The sequence below is a fragment of the Phaethon aethereus genome (genome assembly GCF_964289735.1).
Source record: "Phaethon aethereus genome assembly, chromosome: 1".
Classification (NCBI taxonomy): domain Eukaryota; kingdom Metazoa; phylum Chordata; class Aves; order Phaethontiformes; family Phaethontidae; genus Phaethon; species Phaethon aethereus.
In genome coordinates this window covers 223,179,128-223,194,973 of record NC_138575.1, presented here as the reverse complement: position 1 = coordinate 223,194,973, position 15,846 = coordinate 223,179,128, and the positions used below count along the sequence as shown (strand labels likewise).

Below are 15,846 nucleotides of genomic sequence, written 5' to 3'. Positions count from 1 at the left end.
CCTCTGTGTGCCCATGTGAAAGATTGATGGGGCGGGCTTCACTACCTCCGAAACCACCCAGACTTAACCGATCGAAAACCGTAGTTTTGAAGCCCTCAGCCGAGCCCCTGCCACCTTTACGGCCCCCGTTGCCTGATAGCAGTGATAAAGGAGAAGAGCCTGTTGTAGAGACTATAGGGAGGCAAGAGCCTAGAATGAAAGGCGACCCTAGGGAGCGGTGGAAAGACGTTCTTTTAGGAGCGATGAAAGACGAGGAAACAGAGTTACCGATGGCATTTCCTGTTAGTGTACAGCCTCACGGGCCCAATCGCTGGGACCCATTTCACTGGGACTTGATTAAGAAAGTGCGGAAGGCAGTACAAAATTATGGCTTGCAATCACCTTTCACGCAAGCTCTATGAGATAACATATTCACAGGAATGGTTCTTACACCATGGGATTGTCGGCAGGTGATAGATATGTTGTTGACACCAACCCAAAGGTTATTGTGGGCAGACAGATGGTATAAACTCTGTATGCAAGAAGCCCTGAGAAACCTGGAGCGTCAAGACGGCGATCCACTCCAGAACATTACTATGGAACAAATGACAGGCCAGGGACTGTTTGTGGATGTTAGATTGCAAGCTCAGCTGCCCTTAGAAGCCTTGTAATTAGTTGGGCGACTAGCATTGAATGCGTTGCGAACAGTCCCTGAGGAGGGAAAGAGGCAACCATCTTACACTCAAATTAGACAAGGGAGAGATGAACCATATATGTCTTTTGTTGATCGTCTGAGAGACACTTTGAATAAAGTGTATACCAATGAAGAGGCAAAACTAGCAGTGTTGTTGAATTTAGCGGTAGAAAATGCCAATGTAGATTGTAAAAGAATTTTGTTGACTTTGCCAAAAGAAGCAACGTTAGTACAAATGGTAGAAGCCTGCAACAGAGTAGGCTCTGCCACGCATCAGGCAGAAACACTCGCAAGTGCCTTTGCAGCAGCAATTAAGCCATTTATAAATAAAAAAGGGGAGAAAAAATGTTCTAATTGTGGAAAAAGAGGACATTTTAGAGCTCAGTGCAAGGCTACAAGGAAAGGACCTAGGCAGATTGAGACAGGTCATAAATCCTTCCAACAAGGACCCTTTCAGCAAGGAATAGGCCCAGCAGGAGCACCATGTAGACGATGTCAAAAATTTGGTCATCAAGCCTCAGAATGCTGTTCAAAGTATCATCGGGATGGTATGAAATTGGGAAACGGGCGACCGAGCGCGAAGGCACCCCGCACGACGACACAAATGGGGAAGCACCACCAGGCTGCTTGGCAAGCCTCAGCGCCCAAACCAGAGGGAGCGCCGGAATGGACGTGGAAACAACACTAGAAGTTACCTTATGGGACATGTCGGTTTATGATGTCCCGACTAACGCAAATGGACCATTAGGATATGGATTGAGTGCTTTGTTATTAGGATGATCTTCAGCAACAAAGTAGGGACTTTTTGTTCTCCCTGGAGTCATTGACGAAAAAGGCCATATTGTGCCAACCACTAGTCCTTGGAACACACCTGTTTTTGTGATTCCAAAGAAAAGTGGAAAATGGAGACTATTACATGACTTGTAAGAAGTCAATAAGGTATAGTGGACATGGGAGCCTTGGAACCAGGGCTATCATCTCCCTGTATGATACTGAAGTATTGGAAGCTTTTGATTATAGATCTTAAAGACTGCTTTTTTACAATCCCTCTGCATGAAGATGATGCCAAACATTTTGCATTCTCAGTCCCAAGTACAAACAAGGCGCAACCCATGCAAAGATATCATTGGACAGTATTGCCACAAGGCATGAAAAATTCGCCCACGATGTGTCAAATTTATGTAAATTGGGCTTTACAGCCAATCAGAAAAAGGTGTCCTCAATATTTCATCTATCATTATATGGATGACATATTGTTGGCTGGTGATCAATTAAATCCGGAAGAAATGATCGGGGAGCTCGTTGAGCTTTTGAGGCAAAGTGGGCTGCAAGTGGCGCCGGAAAAGATACAAGCTGAAGCGCCATGGAGGTACTTGGGGTGGATGATCACTGAAACATCGGTGACCCTCCAAAAGGTTGAATTAAGAATTCAGATTAAAACATTAAATGATGTACAAAAATTGGTAGGAGACGTTAACTGGATTCGACCTATTTATGGGATCACAAACCAAGATATGGAGCCTTTGGTTCAGCTCTTGCGAGGGGATAGCAGGTTAAACTCTCCTCGGCAATTGACCAAGGAAGCCCGGGAAGCAGTAGCAAACATTTCTGAAAAGGTAACTCAAGCATTTAGTTCTAGGATAGACCCCTCGATAAGGATCACTTTGGCAGTAATCAATCACGAGTGACATCCCTATGCGCTTATAATAGAGTAGATAACAAAGCTAGAATCAAAAGCGGACCCATTGAGAATTTTAGAGTGGGTCTTTTTACCTCAGTAGCACAGAAAAACCATCACCATGAAAGTAGAGTGTTTTGCAAATTTGATTATGAAAGGGCGCAACAGAATTATTGATATATCGGCAAAGGACCCGAAAACGATTTTAATACCATTACAACAAGAATATTTGACTTGGGCTTTGCAGCACTCTGTTCCCTTCCAAACTGCATTAGCAGAATTTGAGGGTGACATTTAGATTCATTATCCATCACACAAAATGTTTACCCTTAAAAAAAACAAAAAAACAAAAAAAAAAAACCCCAAACAAAAAAAAAAACCCCAAACATGAAGTAGAAGAAAAATCAAAGTGTAGTCAATATCCAGTTCAAGGTGCTACAGTATTTACGGGTGGTGGTGGGAAAACAGGCAAGGCAGCAATAGTATGGCGAGAGCATGGAGAATGGAAAGAACGGGCACTTGTCGTGCCAGGATCAGTTCAAAAGGTAGAACTACAGGCAGTAATTGAAGCCTTTAAATTATGGTCTGAAGAACCTGTGAATATAATTACTGATTCTTTCCAAAGATTGGAAGTTTCAATCCTCAGACAGGAACAGCTGAGGAACAGCTATATCAACAATTTAGAACGCTTTGGTTTTTATTGCAGAACAGACGACATCCTTATTACGTTATGCATATACGCAGCCATACCAACCTTCCAGGGGACTTGGTGGAAGGAAATGCAAGAGCTGATCGGCTGACTGCCGCAGTATGGGCTGGACCTGCTCCGGACCGTTTAGGTCAAGCACAAGCCTCTCATGCCTTTTTCCATCAATCTGCCAAAGTTTTAGCGAGACAATTTAATCTAAGTGCAGGTGACGCTAGAGCTATCATACAGACTTGTGCTGATTGTCAACAAATAGGCCCAGGAATCGCGATTACAGTTAGTCCCTGACGACTGCATTCGCTACAACTATGGCAGATGGATGTGACACATGTTGCTGACTTTGGAAGATTTAAATATGTTCATGTTTCAATTGATTGCTATTCTGCAGTAGTTTGGGCCACTGCACAAACAGGAGAAACTAGTAGGCATGTACAAAAGCATTTGCGAGCTGCATCCGCAGCCCGTGGTATACCCCTACAAATTAAAACCGATAATGGTCCTTGTTATGTAGCCCAGTCAACCCAACCATTTTTTGCTCAATGGGGAGTGACGCATGTTACTGGAATACCACATCCCCCAACTGGACAAGCTATTGTTGAATGAATGAATCATTCCCTGAAGTGTTTATTGCAAAAACAAAAAGGGGGAGAGGCTACCACACCACCCCAAGAACGTTTGAATAAAGCCTTATATGTGTTAAATTATTTGCATCTAGCAGAAGGAGAAACATGTAAAAGGAATGACAGGAAGTCTGTTTGAGTTAACACAAAATGTGCAAGTAAAAGTTAAAAATTTGGAAAAGAATATGTGGGAAGGACCTTTTCAACTGCTAACCTGGGGACGAGGTTATGCTTGTGTCATTACAGATTCTGGAACTTGTTTGGTGCCCGCAAAATGGGTAAAACCATGGGTGGAACAGTCACCATCGTCATTGTCAGACACATCTTGATACTGTTAGGTGTCATCGCAACCTGGATGCCACCTCAGCCAAAAGAAAATGTGTGGGTAACATTAGCAAATCAAACAGGACAAGACACCTTCTGTCTGTCTTTTTCCTCCCCGGGCAATCCCTTTTCAGTCTGCCAGAAGGGTCATGATGGCTGTGTGGAGATCAATGGGCTGGGAAACAGCTGCCCGGGAACTGGTCAGGGGACTGTGCTATGGGCATCCTAGTTCCTAATTTGAGAATTATCATTAGACAAACATGGAAAGCTTTTAAGGCAAAGTGCTCTATAACTACAAATCCTTTGGTAAGATATAATATTGGTTTTCATAGCTTTATAGCTTCTATTGCTAGCAGTAGTACAACTAGAATTGTTTGCCTTGTAATATTCTGCTATTAATTTAAGCATAGTTGATATGTGACTGCTGGATTATAGTAAGATGCCATGTGAACAAAGCCTACGAACCAATAGACGGGGTGGCTGTGGCGCGTGCAGCACGTCTGGCCAGCGGGCACATGCGCCATAGGCTCCCTGTGTTGAGAGGTGGCAACCGAGGCGTGTTCCGACACTCATTGGCCACGTGTGTCGAAACTCGTTCCTTGGCAAATGTATAAATACCGGGATTTCCCGAAGAGCAGGGGGATCGGTGTACGGCAAGGCCACCGTTGCCTCCGTGGGGACGCCCACGTAAAGCTGGCACCTACCGACTGCTGGGCTGAGTTCGTGGCACAGGATGATACAAGAAGGTACAGATAGTCCATCTTCCTCACAGTCCTTAGGTTGCAAATGATCCATCAGGTTTTGTTTTTAGATAAACAAAAAGGGGGAGGTGTTGGGATCACCCTGCACAGCTCGACCTTAAGGAGAAGGAGCTGTGGCACTGAGAAGCTGGTAAACAGCTGGATATCTGCACGGCTCGGCCTTGAGGAGAAGGAGCTGTGATAAACAATTAAGAAGAAGCGAGGAAAACAGGAACACCTGCAAGCAACAATCCTGACTGTGTGAGGGGCACGTGGACGGCGCGTGATATTTTGTATATAGCCAATTGCAATAGTGTGTGTAACAAGCTGTAACCAATCATGAGTGTGTGCGCAGTGACTAAGCGAAAATTATGATATATATTGGAGTCAGACAAGACAATAAACGGCTTCGGAATATAACTCTCATAGAGTTGTGAAGTCCATCCTGCTCCCGCATACACCTTAAATACTTACGACTCCGTCGTCTTCGTTCGGATCTTCGCGCGCAGAATTACGGGCAAAATAAACTGCTGCAGCCGGCAAGGGAGCTCATAAAAAAATCAAACTCTTTGCTTGCCCTTATTCAGGTTCAGGATGGCGTTATTCCCGACCCGACCCGACCAGGAGCCACCAAATGGTGGGGCGCCCCTCCTAGATCAACTCCCAATTCAGGAACCAAGACCATCCCGGTCGAGCCCCCAGTTGTGATAAATGATTGAGTCCCAAACAGGATTCCAATTTAAGTTTACAATTTATTAAACGAATAGAGGCAAGCAAACAGCGCTGGGTGCGCCGGGAGTCTCCGCTCCACCAAGACGCACGCGGTACAGTTCCTGTTCTTGGTTTATATGCTGTCTGCAAATACATATTCATGAATAGGCGTGCCTTCTTCGGCACATGCCCTCTTCTCCTTCTAGAGTCTTCTCGAATCTTCCTCAGCATGATCCTGTCTGCTAATACATATTCATGAATAGGCCTGTCTGCTAATACATATTCATGAATAGGCGTGTCTTCTCCAGCACATGCCCTCCTCTCCTTCTAGAGTCTTCTCGAATCTTCCTCAGCGTGCCCCCAGGATGACCCCAAACTTTATGCATGCACTTTACAAGTTTCTCTTTACACAATACTATGCAGTCAGTGGTCAAACTGGTTTGAGCTGATATACCAGCAAAGTAGTTTAAGTTTCTCCTGTAAAATACCCCTTTTTATGGTGCAGGAGAAATCCATAAAAGTACAGAAGGTTACACTTCATCACACGAGTCAGATGAACATATTACAGCCCCACAACAGGGGATATTCCTCCTCAAGAGAGATGAGAAATTTTAGTAGCAGCCGCGGGACAGCCCCAGGCTCCAGTGCGACGGCTCCCCTCGCACAGCCCTCAGCGGCCCGTTACAAGAGAAGGACCGTGCAGGTGGAGCACGACCTGCCGCAGCACCAGCTGGGCTTTGGCACCGTGCAGCTGGGATTATGACTCTGCCACTGGGGCAAGACCCCAGGCTTGCCTCCCGAGACATCTCATGGAAGCACGTGCTCTCCCAAGCTCCACGCCTGGGCCGGGACTCCTGGGGTCCAAGCTCAGTCGTGATTCTCTAACGGATCCTGGAGCAGCAATCCTGGAGCCCTTCTTCCACTGACACTTGGTGTCCTGTCCCGTGTCAGTGTCCGGGCCCTGCGAGGATGCGAGCCGGACCTCTTGGCCCGGTGGTCGAAGGTCTGCAGCGCTCGCCCTCCCCGCAGCCGACGTAGCAGTTTCCCACAGCTCCAGGCCAAGCAGAAACAATCGCAGATCGTGGGATGAGCTTCCTGGCAGCGCTGGGGCACTCCTTGTGGTAGGGGAAGCAGGGGCAGCCTACGGACCCCCGGCTGTGCACCCTTCCCCTCACGTGCCAAAGGCATCAACCTGTCTCCAAGCACACGGTGAAACGCTACTTCTCCCTGCGAGTCCCAGCCCGCTGTGCAGTGTTGCGGCCTCTTCCTGCAGCCCTTTTACCTGGCACACACAGCCGAGAGCTCAGCGTTAACAGAAGGCACCCAAATTCCCACAGAGTGGCATAACATGCTCCTGACATCATCACACCCCCTGCAGAGAGAGCCGCGGCTTGTTGCCCTGAAGCAAGGGAGAAGAAGCCAGCTCACATCACGCAACGCCGGCAGGGGCTGCGCTCTCCCTCTCGGGGGGAAAGCAGCAGCAGCCAGGCCCTGCCCGTGGCGGGCCGCGCACCCGCGGCCGTGGCACTGGCCCAGCACAAGCCCCGCAGGAAGGTGCCCAAGGGGCGCAGGCCTACAGCTGCCTCTGCCGGTCCCAGGCCTGGACGTCTCCACGGCGACCGCCAGGGCTCTGTGACAGGGGGCCGCATCGTGCCCAGAGGCCATTGTGACATGGGTCCCCGCGGTGACGGGGGGTATTTAAGGAGCGAGCGCCCTGGGGTGCCCACTCCCAGGACAGCACCTCCCTCAGGAGGCAGCATCTCCCCTGGGTGCCCGTGGAAGGTCTGCGGCAGAAGACGCCAAAGATGCCCATGGACGAGGAGGCGAACGCCCGCTCCCAGCCTGACACCAGGCTGCCGAGCCTGCAGAAGAGGCGCCAGGTGAGGGACGGGGCAGGAGGGAGAGGCCGGCGCTGGGACGGGGCCACACGGAGCTGCCTTGGTGCCGGGCTTCGCTGGCACTGTGGGGGCCGCTGCGCCAAGGCGGCCGCCTCCATCCCGTGCCTTCTCCTCCTCCTGCCCGCAGGCACGCCACAGGCAGCCAAGTGCAGCGCCGCAGGGTAGACAGAGCCCGGCCTCGTCCCACCATGGGGACAGGCTGCCACAGCTCCCCTGCCCAGAGAGCTCGCAGGCCGCGGGGAGCCACCACGCACAGGTAGGGAGCCTGAGGGAGACGGGGCCGAACGTCTTCCCAACGCGCAGGCGGGAAGTGCAGGCGGGGACAGGTGGGCCCGGCCCCCTTAGCAAGCGGAGCCCCTCGTGCCATGCCCGGCAGGATGCCCAGGCACATCAGGGGTGCTCCCGCGAGTGGCCATGGGCCACACGGGGACCAGCTCTCTCCTCAGCGGGCTCTGGGTGTAGGGCAGCAGCCGCCTGCGGGGCCGAGCGCTGCCCTGGGGGTGGCAGGGGAGCCTGGCTGCAGGAGCTCTCCCAGCGGGGACGCAGGGGCAAGGGCTGCAGTCACGCAGCCTCTCTCCTCGGCTTCTCTTGCAGACAGAGAGCCTGGCGCACTGGGTGGCACCGCCCTGCAGTACAGCATTGCAGGAGGAGACAGCCCTTTCCAAATCCCCCTCTCTCTTTCAGCTATGCAAGGGCCACTCATTTTCCAGCTTGCAGCAGCCAGAGCTGACACCCCTGCAGCTCCCTGAGGCCACCACAAGCAAGCAGGACCTGCTGGAGCGACTGGAAGCCCATGTCCCCAGCAAACAGCAGGCAGGGGCAGCAGTGGGGGCAGTCCTGCAGGTGCCAGAGGAGAAGCTGGAGGCCTTCGCCAAGGAGGAGCAGCGGGCAGATGACAGTAGCACAGAGCTGTCCCAAGCAGAAGTCACCATCTGCAACACCTGGGTCAACTCCTTGGGCCCGGAACACTTCCAGGACCACCCCCAGGAGGGGCACGCCCAGCCCAGCAGCTTGGCACCGGAGGTGGTAGGAGAGGCAGCCAGAGACCTGCAGAACGTGTCTCCTGCCCCGGCGAGTCCAACAGATGCCGAGCCGGCAGCTTCTGCCCAGGCCGCAGCTCCTGAGGAAGAGGGGCAGGGCGTCCCTCTCTCTCCCGCGGCACAAGAGGATGCACCAGCACCAGCTGCCAGCGAGCGGGCTGCAGCTGCAGAGGCAGAGATCCAAGCACCTGCCCCACACAGCCCCATGGCCGATGAGGAGGCTCTGCAGGCCATGGCCCAGTACATAGTGCAGGAGGCCGTGAGGAGGGCGGTGCTTGCAGTCCAGGGACTTGAGCAGCAGCCGCCGCAACAGCGGGACCTGGAACAAAGCACAGATCTGTCTGTGGCTGCAACACCTGCAGCACTGCAGGACACCGAGTCTCCCCTGGCTGAAGAGCCTCAGGGAGAGGACACCACAGCCCCTCTGGTCCCAGCAGCACACGAGGACGAAGAAATCACTGCTTCTCCCCGTTCTGGCCACCAACAAGGAGAGGGCAGCTCCACCACTGTCTCCCCAGAAGCGCATGAGGGTGCAGTGGCTTCATTACTGCCTCAAAGCCCTCCGGCACGTGCTGGCACGCCCCACCTTGCTCCAGCAGCAGGCAACAAAGAAGATGTAGTGCCTTCGTCCTTGGAGCGGTACCAGTGGCACCAGGCGAGACAGGCACACATGGCTGGCGCTCAGCACCCCGAGGCGCCAGAGGCAGACGCAGTGCCCAGGGTGCGAGTGATAGGGAGATTCCTGGTGGTCCCTGTGTCACCTCCTCCCTTCCCTGCCTGTGCCTTTGCTCCCTCCATGCGCTCCTCCGGCTGCAGGGACATGTACAACAATGACTCAGGTACGTCCACGAGTTGAGTGCCAGCCTGGTGAGTGGCAACCAGGCCAGGCCAGGCCAGCAGCACTGCGCGCACGGGGGCTGGCCGCACCACGGCCACCCGTCCCTGGGGAAAGGCCTGGGAGGCGCGGGGCAGGCAGCAGCTTGTCTGTCGCCCACCCGGCCCCTCGCCTACAGCTCTCCTCCCCCCACAGGCATCGCCGGCCTCGTACTGCCCGCCCAGGCTCAAAGGCAACGGCCGCCCTCCCTCTTCAGGAGGGCTCTGCGGGCTCTGCGCAGGGCTTTCCGCTGCAGCTGCATCACGGGACAGCAAGAGCTGCAGCACCCCGCTGCCAGCCCCTGGCGGGTCCCCGGAGATGGCGGCTGGCCCTGAGACTGCGCAGTGTCTGGAGGGAGCGGCACAGGGAGGCACGCGAGGGATGGGCGCATGGACGGTGCCCCATGCATCCTGCTGCCCTGAGGTCATCGTGCTGCCAGCGCCGCTCGACTGCGAATGCTTGCTCAGGACCATAAAAGACATCAATTGTCCCCCAGTGCGCGTCTGTGCCTGGTCTGTCTCGGGAGAAAGACGGGTGCGGGCAAGGCCCGTGCCGGTGGTGTGTGCTGGGAGGAGCAGGAGAGTCTCCCCAACAGCTTTTCCAGTTTGTCAACGGTGTCCCCCTGCTCCACGGTGCAAAAAGACAGTGCTGCTGGCTGAGCACCGCAGCCCACGCCTGCCCCACGGCCCAGCTGCCTGGGGGCAGCTCTTGGCAGGCAGCCTCGCTGTCGCCCCTTGCTGACGCACGGGCTCAGGCCGCCACGCAAGGAGCCCTGCCCGCAGCGGGCATCAGACTCGGGACAAGGAAGGAAAGGCAGGAGACGGGGAGAGCCAGAAAACCCGAGACGGTCCCTTCCTCAGTCCTGTCAGCAACTCTACAGTGAAACTGTACCATCTGCCAGGATGCAGCCCTGCGCCGCGCCCGGGCGGCGGGCGCCGTGCCCACTCTCTCGCAGAGAGCTGCTCCTGGGGACACAGGAGGGGTGCGGGGAACGGGGCAAGGCTGAGCAGAGGCTGCGCAGGGCAAGGAGGGGGCCTCCGCAGTGGCGAGAGCCCCGGGGCAGGGGGTCAAGCTCCCGGGAAGTGTGGGTTGCGCTCAGGGGCCGCAGCGGCACGAACGAGGTGCAGGAAAGAGCCCACTGAGAGGATGGAGCAGCGGGGGTGGCTCTCGGCTGGCAGGTGAGCACCTGCCAGCACCAGAAGCCAGCTCCAAATCTAAGGGACGTGGCTACCCCGGGCTCCCCGCCGAGGTGATGTAATGCTCCACTCTCTCAGGAATGACATTTTTCCTAATATCCAATCTAAAGCTCCCCTGGCGCAACTTGAGGCCGTTTCCTCTCATCCTATGGCTGGTTACTTGGGAGAAGGGACCAATCCCCTCCTCGCCACAACCCCCTTTCAGGCAGTTGTAGAGAGCCATGAGGTCTCCCCGGAGCCTTCTCTGCTCCAGGCTGAGCCCCCCCAACTCTCCCAGCCTGGCCTCCCAGCAGAGCTGTTCTAGCCCTTGGAGCATTGTTGGGGCCTCCTCCAGCCCCGCTCCAGCAGGTCCATGTCTCTCCTGTGCCGAGGGCTCCAGAGCTGGACGCAGCACTGCAGGGGGGTCTCCCCAGAGTGGGGCAGAGGGGCAGAATCCCCTCCCTCACCCTGCTGGCCATGCGGCTTTGGGGGCAGCCCAGGACACGGTTGGCCTTCTGGGCTGCGAGTGCACATTGCCGGCTCCTGTCCAGATTTTCATCCACCAGGATGGCCAAGTCCTTCTCCATGGGGCTGCTCTCCACCCCTTCATCCCCAGCCCGTACTGATACCGGGGGTTGCCCCAACCCAGGTGCAGGACCCTGCCCTTGGCCTTGTTAAACCTCATGAGGTTCACGCGGGCCCATTCCTCGAGCTTGTCCAGGTCCCTCTGGATGGCATCCCATCCCTCAGGCGTGCCAACCACCCCACTCAGCTTGGGGTCATCTGCAAAGTGGCTGAGGGTGCTCTCCATGCAAACCCACTGTCTGTGTCATTGATGAAGGTATTAAAGAGTACTGGTCCCAGTATGGACCCCTGAGGGACACCGCTCGTCACCAGTCTGCATCTGGACATTGAGCCATTGCCCAAAAGTCCACCCATCAAATCCATCTCTCTCCAGCTTAGAGAGAAGGTTGTTGTGGGGGACCTTGTGAAAGGCCTTCCAGAAGTCCAGACAGACAACATCGGTAGCTCTTCCCTTGTCCACTCATGTGGTCACTCCATCCTAGAAGGCCACTAGGTTGGTCAGGCAGGACTTGCCCTTGGTGAAGCCAAGCTGGCTGTCTCGAATCACCTCCCTGCCCTCCATGTCCCTCAGCACAGCTTATGGGAGGATCCGCTCCATGACCTTCCCAGGCACAGAGGGGAGGCTGACGGGTCGGCAGTTCCCAGGGTCCTCCTCACAGCCCAGAGCAACCACCTGTGGGCCAGGACCTCTCAGCCCTGCAGCCAGGACAGCCCCGGCCAGGGCAGGGGACCGCTGTCGAGCTCCTCTTCCGTGGCACTGGTGAAGCTCCCACTCTGTAGCTCCATGGGGGCCCAGCTTGCTCAGGGAAAGCCACGCTCATGGGGCACCTGCGGCAACCGCCGATTCTGGTGTTCCACCGGGGGCCACGTGGGCAGGGGTGCAGCGGGGCCTCTTCCCTCTCCTCCTCCGCAGGGCCAGCATGGAGGTGTCGAGCAGGGACCGCCTGTCTTACCCGTGTGGGATTGCCCTGGACCCCCAAGGCTGTCGGGGAGCCGGGGCTGTAGCCCGGGCAAGTCCTTGGTCAGGACCCTCCACTGGAGCTGCCGGCAGGGACAGAGCAAAAGTGGCTCCCCGGGGATCATAGAATCATCGAATCACACAATCATTCCGGTTGGAAAAGACCTTTAAGATCATCAAGTCCAACCATTAACCCAACACAATTGCCGTGTATTTCTCTCCCTAATGCTACAAATTATTTTCTTTTTCCCCTCTTCATTCCTTGGAGGGATCTGGGTCCTAATGTAGGGCACAAAGCCGTTGGCCTCGTTGACAGTAGTTTGCCACCAGTAGGAGCCTTTGCTCAAGCAAGAGCAAAAGACACACCAAAAAGCGTGACGGAGCAATCGGGTAGGGCTATAATCGTGCCTGGGAGCCGTCTGCGCACATGAAGGTTTTGTGTCTCGCTCTGTGTAGTGGCCACAGAGTCAGTGTGATCTCCCTGTACAGCACTAGGAGACATCAATCTGTTTGCTTCTTTCCTCGACCAAGCTTTAAAGGCTGGCTTTGAAAGGAAAATGTGGTTCAAATGTAACATTCCTCCAAGAAGTCCTCGTGTAACTGATTTACCAAAATTAAAACTTTTTTTCCCTGTGAAGCTTCGTTTCCTCCATAGCAACAAAAAGACCAGGTTTTGGTCTTTGGGCTGACCCGCCGTGGATGCCCCCGCCAGCGCCACTGACACCTCCACGCCACACGTGCCACAACCTGCCCCGTCCTCAGCAGCGTGACGGTGCGGGGTCAGTGCAAGCACTGCGTCCCGGGTCGGTGGGGCCCGATCTGGCGGCGGCTCCTGCAGGAAAAGGCAGAGCCCCCAGCGGGACAGCACCTGCACCCAGGTTATAGCAAAGGCAATTTATCCCACGGGGGTTTCCTGACCGTCCCCTGCAGCCGCGCAGCACGGCAGGAGGGGTCAGCGGCTGCTCTGGGCGCTTGGGGCAGGGGACGGTAAAATTAACCAGGAGGACAGAGGTGGGGGCTGGATCCGGGCCCGAGCAATCCCAGCCAGGGCTGCTATAAAAAGAAAGAGCGGACGCTTCTCGCCTCTCCTGCCGGCAGCGGGCGGGCGCCAAGAGGCTGGGTGCCACGGGAGCTGGGGAGCAGCACCCTGACCCCGCGCCCACCGTGGGGCACAGGTAACACTGTGGGGATCCTGGGCGGTTTGCTCCCAGCGGGGAATGCTGCAGTCCTGTGGGCTGCGGGGGCCGTGGGGCCAGGCGCCGGGGACGCCCGCCTGTCGGCAGCATTTAACACGAGTAAAGGCATTGGGGTCTCGGCCGGTGCCGAGAGGTTTGCCGAGCGGGGTGCCCCTGGCCAGGGATGCAATGGTGGGTGCATTCCTCCAGCCTGCCCTGCTTCTCTCTGCAGCCCCCTCCCAGGCCCCGCCGCCATCCCGGAGCTGACCCTGCTCTTGCTCCCCCACCTCCCCAGCCACTTGCGGAGGAACCGGCTGCCTCCCTGCCCACGGCACTGCGGCAGCCGGGGGCTTCCCCTGGGGCGCCTCTGCCTGACATGGAGCATCTGGTGCTGGGTTTGGTGCTGCTGGCCGGGACGCTGGCCACCGGCAGCTCCCCGCACCAGCGAGACCTCATCCCCGTCAAGGAGGTGGCACTGGACATGGCCCCCACGTCCTTCAACGACCCGGGTACCTGCAGTACCGGGGCTGCAGCCGCATGATGGAGGAGGAGCTGGGAGACCTCAACCGCACCGAGTTTGCCAACAACAGTGTCTACGCTCAGGCGTGGACCCTCGCCGCCGCTGAATGGCGGAGCCGGAGGGGACACTTGCCCCAGTCACCGGCGCTGCGGCCGGAGCAGGCGGTCGCCCTCCTGGCGTACACCCTGCAGGGTCCCCTGCACCAGGCGTTCAACGCAGCCGTGCGCGAGGCTGGGCGATCCCGCGGTGAATACCTGGGTGCCTTCCACTTCAAGGCGCTGCATTTCCTCCTGAGCAAGGCCCTGCGTGCCCTGCAGGACGCCCAGCCCCATCGCTGCCACCGCGTCTACCGGGGTGTCCGGGGCATCTGCTTCACTGCCCAGCACCGCCAATCCATCCGCTTCGGCCACTTCACCTCCGCCTCCCTCCGGAACGAGAGCACCCTGCCCTTCGGCCGGGACACCTTCTTCTCAGTGGAGACCTGCTACGGCATCCCCATCAGGGACTTCTCCTTCTTCACTGAGGAGGAGGAGGTCCTCATCCCGCCCTACGAGAGCTTCGAGGTCACCAACATCACCCGTGACGGGGACAGAGCCTTCATCCACCTCCGCTCCCAGACCGTGCTCAGCACCGACAACTGCGAGTTGGTGGAAGGTGACGTCCCCTCCATTGGGGTGCTGGGGAAGGGGGGCGTGGGGTGGCCCTGTCCCACCAGCTCCACCAGGAAGTGGGGATTGGGACCATAGGGAGGGCAATGGGGGGGAGGTTGCCTTCAGGTGCGTGTCCTTGCCTGTCTCCCAGCCGCTCTCCCCCAGCATTTGCAATGGGGACCCTCTGCAGCAAAGCACAACACGGCATGGCACGGTACGGTATGGCACAGCATGGTGTGATGCAGGACAGCACTGCTCAGCACGGTGTGGCATGGCATGATGCAGCACAGCACAACATGGCATAGCATGGTACGGCACAGCACGGCACAGCCCGGCACGGCACGGCATGGCACAGCACAGCACGGCATGTTGTCAGATGCACAGCACAGCAGAGCACGGCATGGCAGAGCAGAGCACAACACAGCACAGCACAGCACGGCACAGCATGGCACAGCTGGGCCGCGGCGCAGAGCGTGCAGCAGCCGTGCAAACAGAGTTGGTTTCTTTGGCAGAGAAGAGATGCAAGAGCCGGCCGTGCGTCTTCAGTGCAGGTGAGCCGAGAGCCCCCGCTGCAGCTCGGGGGTGACCCTGGCTGAGCCCCCTGCCCCCTGTCTGCCCCTCACTCCCCCCCTCTGGCACTCCCAGGCAGGAGCGTCCGCCAGGACCCCCTGCTCCTCGGGGGGCTCCTCCTGGCAGCCGTGGCCCTGGCAGCAGCTGCCAGGGGCCCCTGAGCCACAACAGCACCGCAGTCACGGCACCATGGCGAGGAAGAGGCGCCAGGAACAGGAGCCACCAGCTTCACCGAGACGGTGGGATGGGACAGAGCAGCAGGAGGGGCTGGGGCTATGGGGACAGCCCCACTGCAGGGTCCCCATGGCGGCCGCCAGTGCCCAGCTCAGCCCTGCCATGGTGCCACCGGCCCCGGGACGTGTCAGCAGTGCCGGGGCAGCAGCGGAGCCTGGATGAGGCCTTTGGCAGAGCTGTGGACAGGGCTTTTGGGTGCAGCTGAGCGTGGGGTCTGTGAGGGGCTGCCCCAGGGACAGGGGCTGGCACTGACGGGGACCAGGGGGGCGCAGCAGGGCCGCTTTTGGGGGTGTCCCTGACCAGCCGGCCACTCGCCTTCCCCTGGCTCCCGGAGGAATAAAGGCTCGCTGTGGGACCGGGGTGTCTCTGCGGGCTTCCTGCGGCTCCGTGGGCTGGGGGCAGCTCGGGGGGGCTGCAGGCAGGGTCTTCTCCAACCTCCCCACATCCCCAGCCCTCTCGTATCCAGAGCATCCCCCAAAGCATCGGCCCACGCCCAGGGTCCTGCTCAAGGGGTCTCGAGTGGGTCTCCTCCCAGCATCTCTTCCCAGCGCCCAAGGGAGCAGGAAGGGGGCTGGCACCAGCCACCCCAGCCCCGGTGCCTGGGAGCAGGACCCTTCCAGGACAAGATGGGTGGGGGGCTGCCCCACGGAGCAGCACATGGGGCTCAGCAGCGCTGTGCTGGGCGGGTGCAGAGGGGGACACGATGGGCCCAGCT

The 15,846-nt window shown here is 57.1% G+C and overlaps 1 protein-coding gene across 1 annotated transcript; it reads left to right on the top strand.

The window, feature by feature from the left end:
- Positions 1–13,518: 13,518 nt before the first annotated feature.
- On the top strand, positions 13,519–15,058 carry LOC309417700 (erythroblast NAD(P)(+)--arginine ADP-ribosyltransferase-like; the record flags this gene model as incomplete). The annotated part of the gene is given in 3 exon segments (XM_082015229.1): positions 13,519–13,671; positions 13,674–14,331; positions 14,973–15,058. Coding segments are annotated over 3 exon segments (882 nt in total). The 5' UTR covers positions 13,519–13,533.
- Positions 15,059–15,846: the final 788 nt, after the last annotated feature.